General features: G+C 39.3%; 1 protein-coding gene across 15 annotated transcripts in view; it reads right to left on the bottom strand.

Annotated features, from left to right (window-relative positions):
• Positions 1–322: 322 nt before the first annotated feature.
• AFDN (afadin, adherens junction formation factor) overlaps positions 323–21,178 on the bottom strand; it is a 187,852-nt gene continuing 166,996 nt past the window's right edge. For 5 of the 15 annotated variants that reach the window (XM_039528921.1, XM_039528919.1, XM_039528923.1 and 2 more), the window contains 4 exons: positions 16,202–16,336; positions 12,809–13,094; positions 3,848–3,932; positions 323–2,555 (listed from right to left, as the gene is read on the bottom strand). In XM_039528921.1, coding sequence (XP_039384855.1) covers positions 2,411–2,555; positions 3,848–3,932; positions 12,809–13,094; positions 16,202–16,336 — 651 coding nt within the window. In that variant the 3' untranslated portion in view covers positions 323–2,410. Of the gene's footprint in view, positions 2,556–3,847; positions 3,933–12,583; positions 13,095–16,201; positions 16,337–21,178 lie in introns of all 15 variants that reach the window. The other 10 variants (XM_039528908.1, XM_039528907.1, XM_039528913.1 and 7 more) reach the window with 4 other exon arrangements.

Raw genomic sequence — 21,178 nt, forward strand, 5'->3', positions numbered from 1 at the left:
CCAGTAATGATTTTCTATTTTTGGTCCAGATTATTGATTAAAATAGTGAATTGCATTAGGCCAAGGACAGATCCTGTGGGATCTCGTTGGATGATTCCCCATTTAAAATTACTTTTTGAGATCTATCAGTTAACCAGTATTTTACTCTAATGTGGTCTACACTGATTTTGTACATACTTTTTTAAAAGCAAGTTATGTATCTATTCTTTGACTACCTATAGGGTAGCTGTATAATAAGGAGTATTAGTAATTTATGGTATGAATGTGTTAATACAGTATTAAATAAAAAACAATTACAAAAAAAGTTCTATAAAACGTAATGTTAAATACAATACAAAGTTTATTAAAAATAGGTTGCAAGTGAAATACAGTAGAAATGGGAAACTACAGCAGTTTTCATGTTTTTCCATAATAATGCACAGACAAATATGAAAAGCACTTTTACACATATTCACACTTGACCCGAATGCCCAATAGCGGCCAAATCCACTCAACTGAAGGTTTATATGTATTTTTTTGCGAAGCCTTTTCAGATTCTAGCAGCAACAGTATTCCAGCCACAGCATAAATTTTTTTTTCTTAAGAAAAGAGTATTTGTCACTGTAAGGCTGCTAGTGTTCTCAAGATAAATTGGGAGAGGCTTGCTTTTCCTGATTACAGACACAGCAAGCATGCAAATCCTTCATTAACACTTTGAATCGGTTTAATCTCCTACTTCATATTTAACAGGTGAAACGGTAAAAGCACACTTTCAAATAAGAAACCTGAAATATGTAAAAAACAAATATTTACACTCCAATTTTCATTAACTTGCATTTATTTATCATACAACTCTTATTAAAAGTGATTTCTTTTCTAAGGCAGTGAAAGTCTACCCCTCTGTATTTGGAAGTGTGCACAAGTCCCTAAATATATATTTATAAGAGAACAATATGATACAGAAAAATCATCTAAAGCCCAATTTAGGGCTTTGCAAATAGAAAATTTGTTTGGAATCACAATAATATATTTTGTCTTAACATCACACAAAGAGAAACAAACTCTGATGAGGTCCTTATCCCCAACATCAGCCATATATGCATAGCTGAAGAAACAACAGTGGGAGGAACAAAAAGAATTCAACAATTTAAAATTAAATAAGGCTATTATAATGTGTAAAAATAGCTTGAACTGCTGAGAAGATTCTCTACAGTATATAACAATATAAGAGGATGCAAGTAAAACCAGATACACGAAGGACAGCTTGACTAGCACGACTTTCTCAATATTAATAATGGTGGTGTGCTGTCAGGATAATAAGTCAAGCCATCTCACTGACAAATTCATATTCGCAGCCAGCAACATCATGTTTGATGTTTCAAACATCAGTCCGACTGTATGCTATGCCATTTTTCTTCTCTAAAAGTAGTATGTAGCTCAGCTGCTATAACAAACTCCATCAATGATGCTCTGTGGCTTGTTGCTTAATACTCTCTATTCTACCTCCTTGGCAAATGCATGCCTTAGTTCTGCTAGCTTTGGACCCAGAATCATTACCTCCATCTTGAACATTTAACATTTTGGTCTTAGCTATGATAGGGCCACTAAGGTAGCCTATTATCTATTGCTTGTTATATTCTGTTATTTCAATACAGTGTTAAACAAAACAAAACCCTAAAATGTCTCCACATTTTGTTCTTGTTTTTTTTATAAAAGGAGGTTTGTAAACCAGACACTTCATTTACAAGAGGGATGTATGTATGTATATGCTTTTCCATGGTTATGGATTAAACAGTTTCTGTTATGCATCCATTTTAGACCCAAACAAAACACCTATAGGATTAAAACTGTTTCACTCAAAGACTTTATCCTGTTACTCTAATGCTAGGTAATGATAAGAGGTTTGTACTGATATGCCTATAGTCTGTATGAACAGCATACAGTATATCAAACTTGTATATATAAATTAGACCTTTGTAAAACAGCCCAGAGATTGGCTTCTGTGTCAAACAACCTATAGATATCAACAGCTAGTGCACAGATTAATTTAGGCAGTTCAAACTATTCTCACTCTCTGCTCAGCAGCTAAAACAAAGTATGTCTGTAAAAGACCAGGAAACAGAACTTATCTTTGACAAGTGCTACTTGGTCTATTGCAGAAAAAGTTAACCCCCAAAACAAAAGAAAAAAGTGACCTTCACGTGATTCATATAATTAAAATTTTACAGTGCTTTAATTGTATAAACCACAAGCTCTTGGTAAAGTAATCAGTATTCTTGCTATTGCAAAATCTCTAAATCTCAATTAACAGTCTTGGATACAGAGGAATCAAACTCACTCTTCGCAGACAATACACTCTCATCTTGAACAGCCCCATCCCATTCCCTTATTTTAGAGATCTTTCAGTAACATTTGATAAGGTGCTTTGATCTTATTTTGTGTTCAACTCATTTTCCAGTTCCATTAATTTCCTAGAAGCCTTTACTTTATTGGATACATCCTGGCCCTGGGAAAAAAGTCGTTGGCGCTCTCTGAATGTCAAGTTCTCTGGTGCTCCAGGTAAATCTGTATCTTGACTGGAAGAAACAAAAGGCTTGTTACAAAACTTAATTTTAAACATCCTTTTATATCAAAGCTTTGCATCCATATAATCTTATCTGGTGCTCTCTTGCCTTCTAATTGGAAGATCTAGATTCAAGGCCTGCAAGGCTCTTTCTTAATGCTGACACTACAGGGCTGTCATTCAGATGAGCCATTAAACAGAGGTCACTTATGACGATCTCTGGTAGTTGAACATGTGGATGAGATTAATCCTTTTTGAAAAGTGCCAGGTAAAGGGTGACTACACCAGCAAAGGTTTGCTGATATAGCTATACTGGCAAGCCCTCCTTATATAAATCAAAAAAGTTCTTTTGCCAGTATAGTTCATACTAGTTTTGAGAGTGAAATAACTGGATAAAAGTGCTTTGGCAACTTTGGCCAACCAGTCAACAAATCAAATTTAAGGAAAAAAATCAACCCCCTAACTGATATTGCTATACTGGCAAAGTTTCTAGTGTAGAGTGGCCTAAGTACTTCTGCTGCCTCCTCCTTCATCCTTGTTACCTACCTACCTCTCTGGTTAACTATTTCTGCCACACCAAGAGAGAAAGCAGTTCTGTGTCCCCCCTCCTCCCTCACCAGCTTATATGTCCGGAACTCTGGCCCTTACCCAGTCAGACTTGGCTCCACTTAAGGCTCACCAGAGTGAGTCTCAATTCTGTGAAACTTACAAAGTGCACAGTGGCCATCACAACACCTTTTCACCTTACAATGTGCATGAACCAAATTAAAGGCTCCTGTAGTATCCTTGCCTCAGCCAATGTGAACCTTCAATACACTCTGCAGCTAAATTAGCCACACATGCATGTGCAATGCAGTCTTTGTTAGCGGTCCACTTCACAAGCTTAGTAAAAACCCCATATAAAGTGTACTGTGTTGCTCCTCGTGTGTGCAAATTTATAATCTGGTTGAGGTAGTAAAAAAAAATACAAATCTTGCGATGACTGCTCTGTTTACTCACACAATCACAACACTAATTTACTTTAAAATACCACATGCATGAAGAAGCATATAAAACCAAATTCTATTTTGTTATAATCCAAGATATCCCAGAACCAACTGTAAAATTGTTTTACGCTGTCCTGCATATTCTTAGCACTCTTTGAAAATCTTTTCTAGGCTTAAATAAGAGCTTTTGATTTCACTATCGAGATTTACATAGATATAGGTATAAAATGGTATCAGAATAATTAAAAATATTCTAGAGATCATCGGCTAATTAGTCTGAATACAGATTAATATTTCATGAGTCTCTTCCTCATTTCACCTTTTAGATCTTTTCTCTCTTGGATCCCGATAAACTTCATGGGCTCCAACAATTGCTCCTGTAGATCCAGTGTAAGAATTTGGTCCTTATGCAAAATATAAAAGTTACAGTTGAAGGATGGCAGTTATAATACAAAACAAGTTTCAATTTATTTTTAAAAAGGTGCAGTGCTCTTTGCAAGAGTGAAACTCTCAAACTATGGTTTCTAAACTTTGTAAAAGGAATTAAAGTACGGTTTTGGAGGTTTGCCTGAATGCCAGAACAATGATTCAGTCAAGAGCAGTCAGTCTCTTCCTAAAACTGCAACTTTGCTTGATAAATAATAAAATTAGGGGGTGAGAAAGCAAATTATATTTGGAACAAACTGACATGTATCAAATCATAAAGTTACTTAGCTTGTGGCTCATTTATTATAATGCAGAAATGAAATCAAATATTAAGTGTCTAGATTATGTGCAGCAACAATTTTTCTGTGGAACTCTGTCACAAGGTTTTATTGAAGAAAGAATAGCAACTCCAGCTAATTTAACAAGGATAAATATTACTAGCATTAGTAAGTGCCAGTATGACAATTCCAATTTTCTTAAGTTATTTTATCTTTATTTAGCCAGGTTGTGAAAAATATTTGGAAACTCTGTAACCTGTAATGTTTAGAGGATGACTATTCATGTCTCATTTCTGTAGTTATCTGTCTTGTTTCATACAAACACAGCACTGCACCTTTAGTTTTAAATTCATATAAGGTACACAGTTCTACATAATACATTAATCCCCTCCAAAGGCAACAAGACTAAACACAGGTTTCTAATCAAAACGTTTTATTATCATAGTCCGCTTTTAAGTATGTTTCTTAAATCACCGGTATTGTTAGGACAGTCAAACTGTCATGATTCTCAAATTGGTTTTCAGATATTTTTGGTTTCCTGACATAGTATATGTCATGTCTTGTGAGCCTTTCTCCAAACAGAAGGAAATGTTTGATTCTTCCACTGGTGTATTTTGAACCGTAGATAATTAAAAGGTTAAATGTCAGTAAAAGAATAGAACTCATTTAGATATTCATATATTGTACTCATTTAACAATTGAATACTGTACATTGCAATAGTTAGCTAAAAAGGGGTAGCTCAAATCATATTTAAAACACTTAATACTTAAGCAGTATGAAGAATTAATTATCTTTTGTTCAGACGTAAATCCCATATATCTGACCATCACCTCCCCTCCAACTTTGAAAAAGTCTAGGTCTGAAGTTGGCTTCTCACACCCATATCTAATTTTGTTAAAATTGGTCAGATTTTATTCCTCAATTTGATGGAACCAATGTTTTAAGTCAGTTCCTTACGTAATCCAGTGGAAGAAGCTGGGAGAGTGCAGTTTGCAGAAGCGTGGGTTACCAGTGTCAGCATTTATAGCAGAAAAGAGCTGTAAAGAACAATAATGTGACAGTGCTTGTGAGATGGACAGATGGTAAGCTGCACAACGAATTCTGCATTTTGTGCAAATGGCTTTGTACTTTACATAGGCAGTCTTCACAGAAGCTTGAGCAATCAGGTGGAGTGTTTAACCTGTTCCTATAGACTATTTTAAAAGTGTGAAATAAAGTAATCAGGATTAATTGTATGGCTTATGTATTAAGGTTATTAAAGGTGGAACATCATATTACAATGTTCCTCAATTGTTACCAAAACCCATATAACTGGATCTGACTTGGAAATGGTCCTGATAAGGGTTTATTGGTTGGTGGATAGGTGGGAGTGGATGGAGAGTGAATAGTGATTCCAGAATTACTCAACTTAAACACATATACAGCCTTTGAAGTACCAAATCAGAAAGAGAAGTAACAGCATTTTAAAGTCGCTATATTATGATGGAAGCATGTTTTACACTTAATCTCAAAATGGCAGTAGTTGAGATCAAGCGTAGAGAAAAAGGAAAATATTTTGAAAGTACTAATTTATTAATTTTTAAGAGGCTATAGGGCTGGGTCTGTTCCAGCATACTATTTAGAACAAAGAGATGGACTCATCATTGATTGCATTTCTGATATTTAAGGAGAATGTTTATTACAAACATATTTTCTTTTAAATATAATTCACCTTAAAAGCCACAACTAGTCAGCAGCTTGAGTCCAAACACTTTTGATGTGGAACTATGTTTTGAAAAATAATGGTTACTTGCCCTACAGTAAATGTGATTCTTTGAGGTGATGTAGTTAGTGTGGATTCCACTATAGGTGTGCATGCACCTCATGCATACAAGATTGGATTTTTGGAATAGCTGTGTGTCTGGGCTGTGCAGGCGCCCTGTGCCGCCTTGTGTTCCCTTCCGGGGCATACAGGGCAGAGCAGTTACACGTCTCCCTCAGTTCTTTTGCAACCCAAAGCCCATGTCAGAGGGCTCAATGTGGGGATGGAGGGCAGATCCTGGGATCCACATCAACTATAATCTCATCTCAAAGAATCTCGACAAATGTAGGATAAATAACCGTTTTGCTTCTTTGAGTATGTGTCAGTGTGGATCTCATTGTAGGTGACTGGCAAGAAGTATCCCCTCTCAGAATGGTGGGAGTGAGGTCTGCCAGCTGTATCAATTGAACAGTGACTGCAATACTGCACTCTCAAACTTCACAGCTGAGCTGCCAGCTAGGTGCATGGCATAGCCTTTGACAGAAGTCAGTCACATTGCTGCCTATTTCTGAGACTGGTACATCACTGAAGCAGGCAGAGAACGTTGTTTGTGCTCTGGTGCAGTGAGTCTTGATGTCTGGTGGGAAATGTATTACAGCCAGCCAGTTGGTAACACAATAAAATGCATTGTGTAATCTATTTCAATATCCTTTACGATGACATAGCTTTACCTGGGCATTCTAAAAGGTCAAATGAGAAATAGCCAGAATGATAGCCTGAATGGCTTAGTTCTGTCAATGTAATCAAGTACTGGATAAGTCTAGCGAATGTAATTTCTCTTTTTTCCATAGTACAGCGTGGGGCTTGGGAAGACAATGGGCAGGATGGCTGATTCCTTCAGACTAAATTTCAAGACCACTTTAGGAATGAACTTGGGGTGGGGTCTCAGCACCACTGTGTCCCTATGGAAGGTCATATTGGGACATTTGGCTATAAGAGCTTGAACTTCACTCATTCTTCTGGCTGTGGTCATAGTCATTAGGAATACTGTCCAGTGAGAGGTGATGCAAGAAGCATTCAGAAAAGTTCAAATGGAGGCTCCATAAGCCTCAGGAGGAGTATACTGAGGTCTTAAGCAGGGGTAGGTTCTCTCACTGGTGGGTAAATATGTAATAGCCCTTTGAAAAACTTCAATACTATTGGATGAGGACAGACCTAATACATGAACGAACAGGTGGATGGTAAGCTGAAGTTGCCACGAGGTGGATCTTAAATGAGTTGACTGCAAGCCCAGCTGGCTTTAAATGCAATAGGCAGTCAAGCATCCTAGGTTCAGGGGCCTGGACTGGGTTCAGACCATACTGAGCTACCCATATCAACAGCCTCTTCCTGCTCTGTATCAAGATCTCCTATTCTTGTACGGAACAGTATCTGTCTGTTGTACTCAGCCAGTCGACAGTCACACTGTCAATCAAGTACAGTGACTTTGGATCTGGATGGAGCATATGACTATGGTGCTGGGGGAATCAGATCCAGGATAGGTGGTTGAATGGACATCTGTAATAGGTCTGTTAGACAAAACTGCTTTGGCCAACATGGAGCTATGAGAACTACTATGGCCATGTCCCTTTTGTTCTTGGGAATCGTTGGAAAGGCATAGAAGCAGGCCTGTTCACCTGCAGGAGGAAGACATCCAGCAATGATCCTGCACTCAGCCCTCCTCTGAAGCAGAAGTTCTGACACTTGGCATTGTCCCTGGTGGCCAACAAGTTTATTATGGGGGACTCCCCATGATGGAATATCATTCCAACGATGAATCTGTGCAGGGAGCATTCGTGATTGGTCACAGATTGCCTGCTCAAGAAGACTGCTAGATTGTTGCTGACTCCTGGAAGGAATCTATTCTGATGGCAACAGGTCCAGAATTTGATGGCCTTCATGCTAAGGGGTGATGAGCAAGTGCTCCATTGTTTATGTAGTGCATAGCTGTCATGTGTGTGAAAATCTGTACTACTGAATATGAGGACAGGCAGGAATGCCATACAGGCTAGTTTGATGGCTCTGAGCTCCAGCACATTCATAGATAATCTCATATTGCCTAAAGATCAGGTTCCTTTAATTTTTAGTTTGCCCAAATGAGTCCCCTAATCTGTTCCTGATGCATCCATGATCGGTGTCTTTGTCAGGGATGGTACTGAAACATGTATCCATTTCCATGTCTTTACGGGTTCCAACCACCAAACCAATTCTGCAGTAATGACGGCACAGAGACCTTTTTTCCGTCTGATGTCTCATCAGGGAGTACGCTGACATGAGCCAGAGCTTAAGTCTGTCAAGTGGTGTTATTTACATGCATGCCAACTTGTGGCCTAACACTGCATGACATGTTTGTATTGTCAGCTATGTTTGATGTTAGCTGAAGTATGAGTGCTTGTAATGACTAGGACCTGTCCTTAGGCAGGTATGTTCTTTCTGCTCCGAGTCAGTCACGTCGTTCACTAGGAGGCCTAGCTGTGTGAACGGGAATAGTGCATTCCAGGATTGCTGGTGCCTTCCACTGAGATCTGCCTCTGAACAGCCAGCCATCCAGCCTTACCTTCACAAAGGAGCCACTACCGCTTCTAGGCATTTCACAGGTATACTTGATGCTGTAGAGAGTTTGAATGGCAGATCCTTGTTCTGTCAGGGATTTGGTCAGACTGTAAATCTCAGGTACTTCCTGTGGGCTGGGTGGATGGCTCTATGGAAGTATGCATCTTGCAGCTGAAAGCAAAGAAACAGGCTTGAGCCTGAAGAGATGGGATGTTAGAGGCAAGGCTTATCATCCTGAACCTGAGGTGGTGTACATATTTGTTCAGTCTCCTCAAGTGTAGATGAAAACACCCCTTCTTCAGGATAAGGAAATATCAGTAATAGAGAGACTCTTGCCCTATAATCCTGAGGATCTTCATCTGTGGATCCTAGATGAAACAAGGCAACTTTTTGAAACAGGGTCTCGTAAGAAAGGTCCCTGAGGACGGACAGGAAAGGAGGGTTGATGGGGGATGGGTGGGAGTGAATGAGATAGCCGTGGGCAATTGCCAACACCCATTTGATGGAGATATTGGTCCAAGCCCAATGGAATGGAGCAAGGCTGCTCCCAAAGACCACTGATGTCTCCTGATCAGTTCTGACGTGACTCCTCACATTCCTGTCAAATGTGCTGCCTAGTTGATGGGCTGGGTCACAGAGAAGGCAGAAGATGGTCATTTCCCTGAGAATCACCATCATTTTCATGGTGGGTACTCTGGTTGCCTATCCTGAGAATCAGGATGTGCCTACTATCTATGCTAAGGCTGATATTTTATGGCATCCTTAAGATGGTGATGTATAAATTTCCAGTAACCTTGGGGAGGATCATGAGTCTTTTACAAAATGAACCATTTCATCCGTTCTTTTGCTCAAGAGCTTCATTACCGCAAACAGGAGGTCTTCTTTTATGGTCTCTTAGCCCTCTCTTTAATATCTCAGATGCTAATAGCCAAGAGGCCTGCCTCATGGGTCACAACCTTGGTTATCAACCTCGCAGATGTGTCAGAGGTGTTCATGGATAGCTATAGGATTGTTCTGGCAACACTTAAATTGATTTAATTCCTCGGTGTCCCAAGATACTTGACAGGAAGAGAGTCACCTTTTCCCAGATCAGGAAGTCAAACTGGCAAACGCCACTTGGGAGTTTGCCACATGGAGTTGCAGTGAGGTGGATGAGTAGGCTTCGCATTCGAATAGGTCTAACTTTTGGGGATTTTTCTCTTTGGGTGTGCCTTTCATCAATTTAGATATTTCCTGCATTATTGCAACTACCAACAATACTGGATTTGGGTGGGAGTGACAATGGCCAAAGCTTTTTGGGGGAACCTGGTAACACTTCTCCACCCACTTAGATGTGGGCTGAATGGTAGCTGGGGTTTGTCAGAGCTCCTTAGATGGTTCTAGTATGCCTTCACTCATGAAGAGTGCAATCCTAGGTGATACAGTCAAAATGTTGACTTTATGGGATTTCTCTTGTATGAGTGTTGTTTCAGTATGTATTATCTCAGTGATACAAAATAAGAAATCCTCCAAGGCTTTAAAATAGTCAATTGCTGGGGCAGAGGCTTGTATACCAGTCTCATTGAGCAACAAATGAGTATTATTTCAATGGAGAATGGGAATGCTACTGTTCTTTTGCTGCTCACACCACTGGGTGCTGACAGTGCAGTCTGTTGTTGGTGGCCTGTGTAGTGATGCCACTTGACAGCCTAATCTCCTCCTCTTTCTGGACATACAGGAGGGGGATCTGCTGTAGGACACATCAGAGGATGATCCCTAATATGGCCAGGAAAGTATGTTATATCAGTACTGACCTGGTTGTGGCTGACTGGCTCAATGCCATTACTATCTCTTTTGTGGTGATGCTTTGTGAGAAGGCTCCCCAATACAGGCTTCTAGGGTTGCTCTAAAAAAGCATGGGAGAGACATCACTGTTCAATACCAGGAAAAAGCATAATCAGACATTGGTGAAGAAGAATACTCTTCAAATGGTGGTGCTTTGGGGTAATGCCTCAAAGTCCGCTCCAGTGCCAGGTGCCATTCTGTTACCAACGATGTCAATGGAGGGATCTTGATGCTTTGAGAGCATCTCTCTGGCCCCTAACTGGCACTGAGGCCTTCACTGGTGCCAATGTCAGCTTCCTGTGCATCACTCCTGCCTTAGCAGAGGTCTTATACATCCTGTCCTTGGAAGAACGGTGGTTCTCCTCCTTATACAATGGTGTCTCTCAAAGTCTGAAGTCATATATGGATTCCGCCTTTTGATCTTGTCCTTGTGCTGGAGTATCAGTCTCAATTCTGAATCTGCCGGTGTGATGATGGGTGTGTTGGAACTGGTCTTGGTGTAGCAGCAATCCAAACCAAAGGCCCCGGTGCCAAAATAGTCTGTGTAATGTGGCTAGTGCCAATTTTGATTACGTCTTTTCCTGTTTTCCTTTCACATCTGGCCCTTAGGCTGTACTGTCTGCTTGAGGGAGAAGTAGTTGACAATGACCCTTTTGGTACCTTGGAGATGGTAGTCTCCTTCAGGTGTGACAAGACGCTCAACCACTGTTCAAGTAGGTGTAGTTTTAGTCACATGTTCCTTGACATGCGGAGTCCTTGGGGAGGACTTGCACACTGAACTGTCCTTCAGACAAACCAGACATTGACCGTGCCCATGGACCAGGGGGATGAGTTGGTTGCAGGCTGGGCAGGGTTTGAAGCCTGAAGATTTAGAGTCCACCATGATGGTAGATGTGAGAGGCATCGCCCCAGCATACAGGAGGTATGGATTTTGGTTTTTTGGGGATCAAATAGATTTTCTTTACCAAAGACTAGCTGAGAAAAAAATATAATTAGGAGAAGAAGGTCGGACATTCACTGGATTCCATCTTGCTGCCATGGGTGGTAAGAGGGAACCGAGGGAGGGTTGTGTCCACTCCACTTCCATGCGCTCACATAGGAGAACAAAGAGGCACAGAATACATGTGCAGCCCCAATGGACACTACTTTAAAAAATCCTATGCATGATGCACACACACGTGCCCACGTACAATAAGATCCATACTGACACATACTCAGACTCAAGTGTTATGAACTTTCTCCTACTTAGCCATGGTATCCAAAAAATCTAGCATTGAACTTCAGTCTGTGATAGCATCCAGGTTCTGGGTACAGTTAGAAGAAAAACTGTAGTGCTTTGCAGGCAATGGATAGTGCTAAAATTAATGCAACTAAATTGCTAATAAAGCTCTAATTACCAGTGTAGTTGTGTGCTTGCAGTGTAAAGGGAAAGAGAAGGAGACTACAAAGGAACATAAGACAGTCTGGGAAGAGGGAAAAAGCAGGAAAAAAAGCACTTTAATGATGGAAAAATAGGTTCTTGCCCCCAGGCATAAGGTAACCTGCACTATAATGCAGAAATATAATGACTACTATGTGCTGCCTAGAAAATTGTTTTCATTACGTCCATAAGCCCCAAATATCATCTTAATTTTGAATATGTAAGATTTAAGAGTGTACAGGGGACCTTTGAAAGCCATTTGCACACCATATTTAAATCAGTAGGAATCCCCCTTGTGCCAAGTAGTGAAAGCAAAAGAAAAGCCCTCCCTTCCCCATCAATTAATCAATCAATCAGAAAACGTGTTTTATATTTTCATGGAAAACACATGTATAGAAGCAGCAAGGGCACAGCCAACGAACTAGAAGAAGAAACAATTCCTGAGATGGCACAGAATGAAAGCCAAAACCAACAGTACTTGGAACTGGTTGAGCAACAGTCAAACTGATTGTTTTTCCTTCATTGTGTGAAAGATGGGATTTTGAGAGAGTTCGGTAAGGAACAAGGAAATTCGAAAGATTAAAATGTTTACAAATAGGAGCATTCACATTGATATCAGGATTAAAGTTAGATCACCATGCTGAGAATAGTGACCAAGTGGGGAAAATCAATCAATCAATCACAGAAAAAGTGATTATACCTTCAGCACCACAGTGGGAAATGTGCAGATAGATTTGTAGAGAAAGATTTTGATTTCATTTTTTTGTTTCTACCTTTTGAGCTGCTGGGATGGAAGAAACTTGGTTTGTTTGATGGGGAAAGGGGATGACTTGTTTTGGAAGCAGTACTGTTGGCATTGACCGAGGGTGGCTGGAATGAGGTGGAAAGAAAGATGCCATCTGAGACTGGGCGCGGCTGGCGGAAGAGCTGCTGTGGCGGAAGGGTGGCAGGAGGAAGGTCACCATAAGATTTTCTTGTGCTGGAGTACTTATCCTGACCTGCTAGAGTGGAATCCTCCTCCTCATCATCATTGTATGCAACAAACTTGGCAGTATAAACCGTGTCAGGGGAGAGGACCTGTGTTTTGAGGTAAGAGGTGTTTCGCTGAGGTGGGGGAGGAGGAGCATTAGATGAAGGGGGTGGGGGTGGGAGCTCATATTCCCGTGGAAGCGGAGGTCTGTACAGACCAGGCTCGTCAGGTTCCAGTAATCTTCGTTCTGCCTCATCATGCTGTCTACGCCTTTCAGCTTCCAAACGGTTGTAATACTCTTCCTCCTGTCGCCTCTGTAGGCCCGTAGAAAAGAAAAGTGCAGTGATCAGAACAAGAGAAACATTTAAACATAGGATGGATTTAAGTTTTCCTCCACAAGAGCACTGAACAGATCCCCTCATCTCCCTTTCCCTGCAATGGGAAAGGAAGCCACTCCAAATCATTATACAAAGAGTATATTCACTAATGTGAAAATGACAAAATTGTCCTGTAACACAATGTTAATTCTGAGTTATTTCTGGAGTTGATGCATGCGCTATGCTGACAACATACTTGTGTTAACAGAAATAAAGCTGTACTGACTAAAGGAATTCCCTGCACTCATCTTTCAAAGTTAGAGTTGATAAAGTAAGGATTTAGCAAAGCTGCAAAGTATTTAAGAAAGAATGAAAACAAATAAAATGGGTCATCTTAGAAAGGAACTTTGGAAGAGAGTACAACTTTGCCTTATCCCTCCTGAATAGGTCATCAACAGAGCTTTCGAGGTCACTGAGTCTACAAGCCTAAGCTATACACACTAGAAAAATAACTTCATGCAAAGATAAATTGTGACTTGTGAAATTTATTTTTTTAAAACAATGCTTTAATAAATCTCTTGAAGTGTCTTCTACAAGTTCATGAAGAAAATGCTATGCCCACGATGTTTCTATAGGGCCATAATAAAAATAATCTGAACTGAACTCTTGTGCGAACCTGACAAAAACAGATGCAGCAAAGAGTCCTGTGGCACCTTATAGACTAACAGACGTATTGGAGCATGAGCTTTCGTGGGTGAATACCCACTTCGTCGGATGCATGACGAAGCTCATGCTCCAATACGTCTGTTAGTCTATAAGGTGCCACAGGACTCTTTGCTGCTTTTACAGATCCAGACTAACATGGCTACCCCTCTGATACTTGACAAAAATAGATATTCATAATAAGGTACAGTACGTATTACTTGAACTCTACCATCTCTCAGAAGCTACCATGTGCCTACCATATGTGAACAGTTTCCTATATTTTTCCAGTTTAAAAAGTTTTTATTGTTCTGTGAAATAACTTAATTTTCATCAACACCTGTCAGAACTCCATTGTGAGCTAATAGCTACAGATCTATTTTGGACTTTCACTACAAACTGTGAAGGTCAAATTCTATCATTTCTTGATTAACTAACTACCGAATATTTGTATTTTGCAATCACATAGATAAAACATGATTTCTTGTTAAATTAAGGATGTATAGCTTCTTAAAAAAAACTTCTTGTAATTTGTGGCAGGGTGCCTAGAGTTTTAGATACTTTGATTTAAATTTTAAAAAAGATGTGTAAGTAAATAAATAAATACCCTTCTTAAACAGCCCGAGAATCTTAACTAAAGAAGTCAGAGCCAGTTACCCTTCTATTGGTTATGTATGAAATACTATTTTCCATTTTGAAGGCTCTAGAGTATTTAGGTGCCACTAAATTTGTAACAATCTCTGTCTGGGACTTATATGCAACTGTCTTTGGGATAGATCAGATTTGCCAGTCATAAAAGCTTTTCAGCTGTAGGTGACCCAAATATCATTAGAATTACCACATCACCGAAGTTAGAGATGGAGAATATCTATTTATTACTGATCAATCTTATCCACCCTCCACCTCTAACTTTCCTATGATATGACCTCTACTACTTTGCTGAGTCCAGTTGTGTGTGAGATATCCCAGTGATGGGGTTATGACTTCCCTTGGAAAACTATTCTGTTCTAGATTTTTTTTTTGCTCATTGTCAGCCCATTACACCTAGACCACTGAAAAACAGGTCTTAGAGCTTTTAAACTTTTTTCCCTACGTGATCTTCCCAGCAGGAGCTCCTCCTATCATTAAAACATCCTTCTCCATACTGAAATTACAGTTTCACTAAAATCCAAGTTTTCATTCTGAAGAAACCTGATTGTCACTGCTCAAGCAACAGCTTACAGTGGGTGGGATGGTTCTACATCTACCACATTGAGAGTCAAATAAAAAGATTGAGATCTTAAGACATTTATCATAAAATTTTTAAAACATCATGTATGAGTTTTTAAGGGATTCAAACATCTGGAGTTTTGGAGTGTATCTAACTGTATAGAGATCCAATTTCCTGCTAGATCACATTCAGGTCTAATAGCTTCCTGCATAAAAGAACCAACTCCTAGTAATTTTTTTCCAGATTCAAACAAAAATACAGTGGAGCATTCTCTCCACTTCTCCATCTCTGAATTCCATACAATATATTTTTCTTTTCTTATAAAAATAGGTCTTTCTAAAACCTACTACATCAATCAAACGTTGCAATTTTTTGTTTCTGCTTTAGAGAACACTGAATTTTAGTGAATTACAATAAAGTAACCAAAGGCAATACAAAGCTCTTCTATTGAGTCACCATAGTCTCAGGTGCTAAAACCCTGCATTAAGTTCCAGGATGATTACTGCTGGGGCAGGCTAGCAGGTCAGTCAGCTCCAACCCAGACAAAAGCAGCATGGGAATGTCTCTTTCAGGCAGAAGAAACTAGAAAGCCAAGGTAGAGAAGGCTCTGAAGGTGAACTCTAGCAGTGACAACCAAGCTCAGGGAGGACACTTAGGGTATATCTTCACTACAGGCCAGATCGGGGGGCAGGGAGGGGAGCCATCGATCCAGCAGGGATCCATTTATTGCATCTAGTCTAGACGTGATAAATCGATTCCCTAGTGCTCTCCCATCAACTCCTGTACTCCAGCTCAGCGAGAGACGCAGGCGGAGTCGATGGGGGAGCAGCAGCAGTCGACTCACCGCAGTGAAGACACCATGGTAAGTCGATCTAAGTACGTCAAATTCAGCTATGTGAACGTAACTTAGATCGATTCCCGCCCCCAGTGTAGACCAGGCCTAAGCCTGAGATTTCTGTTATGTTATTGTTTGAGAGTTACCAATAAATACAAAAGCCATGAATGATATGAATCTGGACATTAACTCAGGGTCTGTCTATTCTATTTTGGATGGTAGTGGGTCTGAGCCCATGAATATTACCATCATGTTAATATATTCACCTCCCCCCCCACAGCAAAACCAAATTGTTAATGGTCAGGCTAAGTAGGTGAAGCCTACAAAGAATTCTTGCTGCACTCAGAAGACCATAACCTTTTCTTCAGTCTCTCTCTTGGTCCGCTCCTCCTCCTGGCGCCGGCGCTCTTCTTCTTGCCTGGCCCTATCTTCTGCTTCTCGTTTACGCATCTCTTCTAACTGTTGCTGCCGTCTGCGCTCTTCATCCTGTAACTAACCAAGACATGTCTTTAATTGTTTATGAAATCACCTCCCCCTGGATAAGTCAGAGGGCACATACCTGGAGCATTCATTTTACATATTGACCAGTTTAATGCAAAGCACTACACCACAGCAGACTAATAATGTTTTCCCTGTCCAACTATGATTTATTACATTATATTTTCCCTGAAAGTCCCTAAAAACCATACAGAACTTCTAATAATTGTTGCACATAAAGGATGAGAAATGTATGGAGGGAATGTACTGCTTTCTTTTTGCTGCTGAATTGTTACAACAGCTGTACACAATGAGAGAGACTTTTGGGGACACAGACTCCGCAGTTCCACCTACATTTTGGCATTCTGGGAAATTCTACATATAGTTAACTAAAATGAATCAGCAGAACTCTATTAAAAAACTACCTTGCTAGTATGATTGTACATATGCGTACTGGACCCCTACAGAGGTACCGTTTGACTTACAGTCCAGACCGCTTCAGCAACAAGAGTTGCACAGGTGAACTGAAATTAGACATTTGGAACCAACATTCCACAGCTTCAACAGCTAACAGTGTGCATCCGAAGAAGTGAGCTGCAGCTCACGAAAGCTCATGCTAAAATAAATTTGTTAGTCTTTAAGGTGCCACAAGTACTCCTGTTTTTTTTTGCAGATACAGACTAACACGGCTGCTACTCTGAAAGCTAACAGTGTGTTTATTTTAGATTGGGATTTAAGCATTGAAAAATCTTGACTTTTTAGTCATGGGGTCAATCCATTTAAAGTAAGAGGCTCATGTGGCAAGTCTACCAATACCCTCAAAAGACAAATAAAAAGTCTCCCAGTGTTTCTACAACAGATGCGCACTAGGAAAACAGACAACGAAGCAAGGCCTTGGCTACTTGAATCTAACATTGCTAATATATAAACCTCAGATAAATGTCTATACAATTGACTATCAGACATCATAACAATGCACTCATCAGACAAATTACCACCACTACAAATATATTTTTGCATGGTTCACTGAAGCGGTTCAGGTACTGCCACCTATGATGGAGAGAGTACTCATTGGGATAACAACTACACCTCTACCCCGATATAACGCTGTCCTCGGGATCCAAAAAAAAATCTTACGATGTTATAGGTGAAACCGCATTATATCGAACTTGCTTTGATCCACTGGAGTGCGCAGCCCCGAGCACTGCTTTACCGCAGCCCCCCCTCCCCCCTCCCAGCACTGCTTTACCATGTTATATCCGAATTCGTGTTATATCGGGTCGCGTTATATCGGGGTAGAGATACATCTCTAAAGTACAGAAATTATCTGCCATCGAGTCATGTTTCTTATTGCTATGAGCTTATATTTTTACATTAAACTTTTCACAATAAGATTGATTAAATTGATTTTATGTCTGTGTTTCCTAAAGTTGTCATAATCTTTACATGTGGTTTTCTGCTAAATATATTCAGTTTGCTCTTGTTCATAGTCAAGCAGTTTATGCACATACATGGTATGTCGACACTGCAATTAGACACCCATGGCTGGCCTGTGCCAGCTGACACGGGCTCATGGGGCTCGGGCTAAGGGGCTGTTTAAGAGCAGTGTAGATGCTGGGGATCCAGCTCCAACCAAAGCTCTAGGACCCTCCCACCTTTCAGGGTCCTAGACCTTGTGCAGCAGCCCGAGCGTCTACATACCCTGACAGAATACAGCAATAGTGGAAAAGTGGAACTTTAGAGACAATGATATTTCTGCAGGGAATCTTCATGTAAGGGATCGAAATTCTCTCCCTATTTCCCATCTATTTGAGCATGTAACTCCCATTAACACCAACAGAAGGGAGGATATGCATTTGAAGACAAAAGACTTTTTAAAAACTTTCATTTTGATATCCAGTGTGTCAAATATTGAGTGAAGGCTTCCTAACGCTGCAATGGATTTTTTTACACTGAATCTAAACGATTCTATTGTTCCAATAAATCTGATGGCAATCATTTAAAACTATACAATTTCTTGTTCAAATATTTAACCTTAAAATTGAAATACCTAGGCAAAATTCTGTAAAAACAGACCTTTTAAAAATATTCAGTTTCTCATTTATCTGATTAATCTTTCCTTAACTGCCAGTTTCTTCGCTAACGCCCTGAACACTGGATTTACTTATATGTATCTGGTGAGGTCTGATTGTAGGTTACACATCCTCTATAGAGCACTGTTGTCTGATATACCCTTACATGCATAACTAAGTCAGCTGATTATCAAGCATGCATTTCAAAGCTGAGAATTCCTCTGATTAGATGGTCAAAGTTACAAACATCAGAGTGTGCCAATCTTTCAGGACCAGCTCATGGTTGTCCAAGTGATCTGATTTTTTTTTTTTAAATAAAAATGATTTAGTATTCATATTGGCATGTATCTGGTGAATATTTTTCAGAGGATGTTACCTTTGAACTCTAGTTATAGGAAAGTAAGTGGCTTTTATAGTTCTTGACACTGCACAAAGATAGAGGGAAGGCTCAAATACACTCAGTACAGTAGGGAAAGCAACTAAACACGTTTTTATAAAATATCTGTTATAAAAGAATAGATCTGTTAATAAAAAAACCTTATCACAATTAAAAGCCTGTTGGAATAAAGATCTCTTCTTCCCTTCCCCCTTTTATAACAATTCACCAATTTAGCATAAGAATTAATCTTATGGTACCAAATAATGATATGGAAGGGCAGGAGAGATGAAAAATGCAGAAAAAAATGTGCTCAAGAAAAATATTTTTTTTTCCACTTAAAGAAAAAAACTGGCAAAAATAAGTCTTAATGAGAGAATAAAGGAGAACTTTTTGACTTTGTCCCAAACACTTAAAGAGAAATATTTGCATTTCTAGAGCACCAAAATAGGAAGAAAAAACCCTATGCAATATGCCAATTTTGGAGTTGATGTCAATGTGTTGACCACAGTAATTTTGGAAGGACAGCTCCATCAGGTAGGAATGTGCCAGCCAGATCAGAGGCTATTCTAGACCTAAACCCTAGGAAACAGGCCAAGAGTGAGAAATAAGGCTGAAGTGGGAGAGAATCAAGTGATCACTACAAAATGACACCTCATTTCTGTATGACCTACATATGACCCAGACTGCACAAGTACCAATTATGCTCTCCAGTTCTCTCAGGGCAGCATGATGTGCCTCTGCCCAAAACTTAATACACAGCTTCAATAAACTAAATATCTAATCTTTAACTAGATAGCCTATTTCCCTTACATGACAGTCCAAGGGGGTAAAAAAGGAAATCAGTGCTAGAGTATTAGGAGCTGTTGAGCTTAATTCATGGGAATGGCTTGCTTGCACTGGACTTCAAATAGTACAAAATAAAGATGGGGTTGTTAGGAACTTCTAAAAATAAAGTTTTAAAATATTTTAAGTTTATCTTTATATAGGGGTTTAATACAGGGGAGGGTCAGTTAGAATTAATAATGGCTCTACAGAATTTAAAAGGAAAAACCATCACGAAAACTGACGTTTTATGCTTTGAAGTTTTCATTAACCACTTCAGGGCCTTTTTAAACATACAGGTTATGCTGTTCATTCTACAGGTCTAAATATACAATGAATGTCCTTCAACTTCATTTTCCTATAGAAAGCAGACAATCTTGGGTACATAACATGATGTGGCAGAGACGCAACAAAAATGTAGGAGATATTATCACTAAAGTTCAATATTGCCCTCCCCAATCATTTAAAAAAAAAATCAGACAAGATTCAAAAAAACCTCATGAGATTGGCTTTAAAATGATGAAACTTTTAAAATAATAGATTTGGGGCTCTTTTTATTTGTCTTCTGCTTTTTTGCCTTTAGGCTTCACATTTTCAAACTTTTCTCCAGAACACTGTAAAAATGAAAGCTGAGATTCTTAACACAATGACTCCAGGAACTGGAGCTTTAAGAAAAACACTGAATATTCCAAGACATGCAATAAAACCTTGAGAGATGGCAACACCAGAAGCTGGAATAGCCATGGCTTTTCTGAATGTACTTGTGTCATTCAGAAAACAACTGAGAAAGCTCACCTGTTTTGTTGCTGCCAGAGGACTTTGAGATTGGTTATAACAATAGTAATCTGGCACAGAGATGCTACAGTAGTGAGTGTTTAAATACATGTTATAAATTAGCTGAAGCATACATTTTATAAATTCGTCTTATAAAGCAGTGTTTGCATTTCAATACCAAAATTGGGCAAAATTTTTAACAGTCACTTTTTTCATCTTTTGAGTGGTACAAATAATTTGTATCTAGAGGAGCAGTCCCAAGCATTGGTACAGATACATGAATTACATTCAGATAATACCCAATTATACAGTAACTAATTTTAAAAGGTGAGTTTCTTTTCTAGAGAGCTACAGGAAACATTTCAATTATCTGTTCATTCTCAATGCTGGCAATAGCATTTATGTACTGGTTTAGAGATTACTGCCCTAAAACAGTCACTTAACCAAGAGATTTTCCACCTCAATTTTAAATGTAAATGCAATGGTATTGATCCAAATGAAATGGCAGTTTAGGAAAAGAAAGTAAGAGATAGGTTTTCTGGTTATGTTTGTAAATTAGCTGGATATACTAACTCAGGGCAACTGCTCCTGAACTAGTGTTTCATTCTATTACAGAAAAATATCAGAAATTAAGAAAACATATTGTTTATTGCCAATTAATGGAGAAGCTAAACTGGTACACAAAGCCATCACGAGGGAGGATAGGGAACATGACCTTTTAAAGTAATAGGCCGTGCACATTTACGGTGTCACCGGATTTAAAAATCTTGTGTATTTAAGCTGCTAAAACAAGTTCATATAAATCTCTGA

The sequence above is a fragment of the Mauremys reevesii genome, linkage group 3, assembly GCF_016161935.1.
Source record: "Mauremys reevesii isolate NIE-2019 linkage group 3, ASM1616193v1, whole genome shotgun sequence".
Lineage (NCBI taxonomy): Eukaryota > Metazoa > Chordata > Testudines > Geoemydidae > Mauremys > Mauremys reevesii.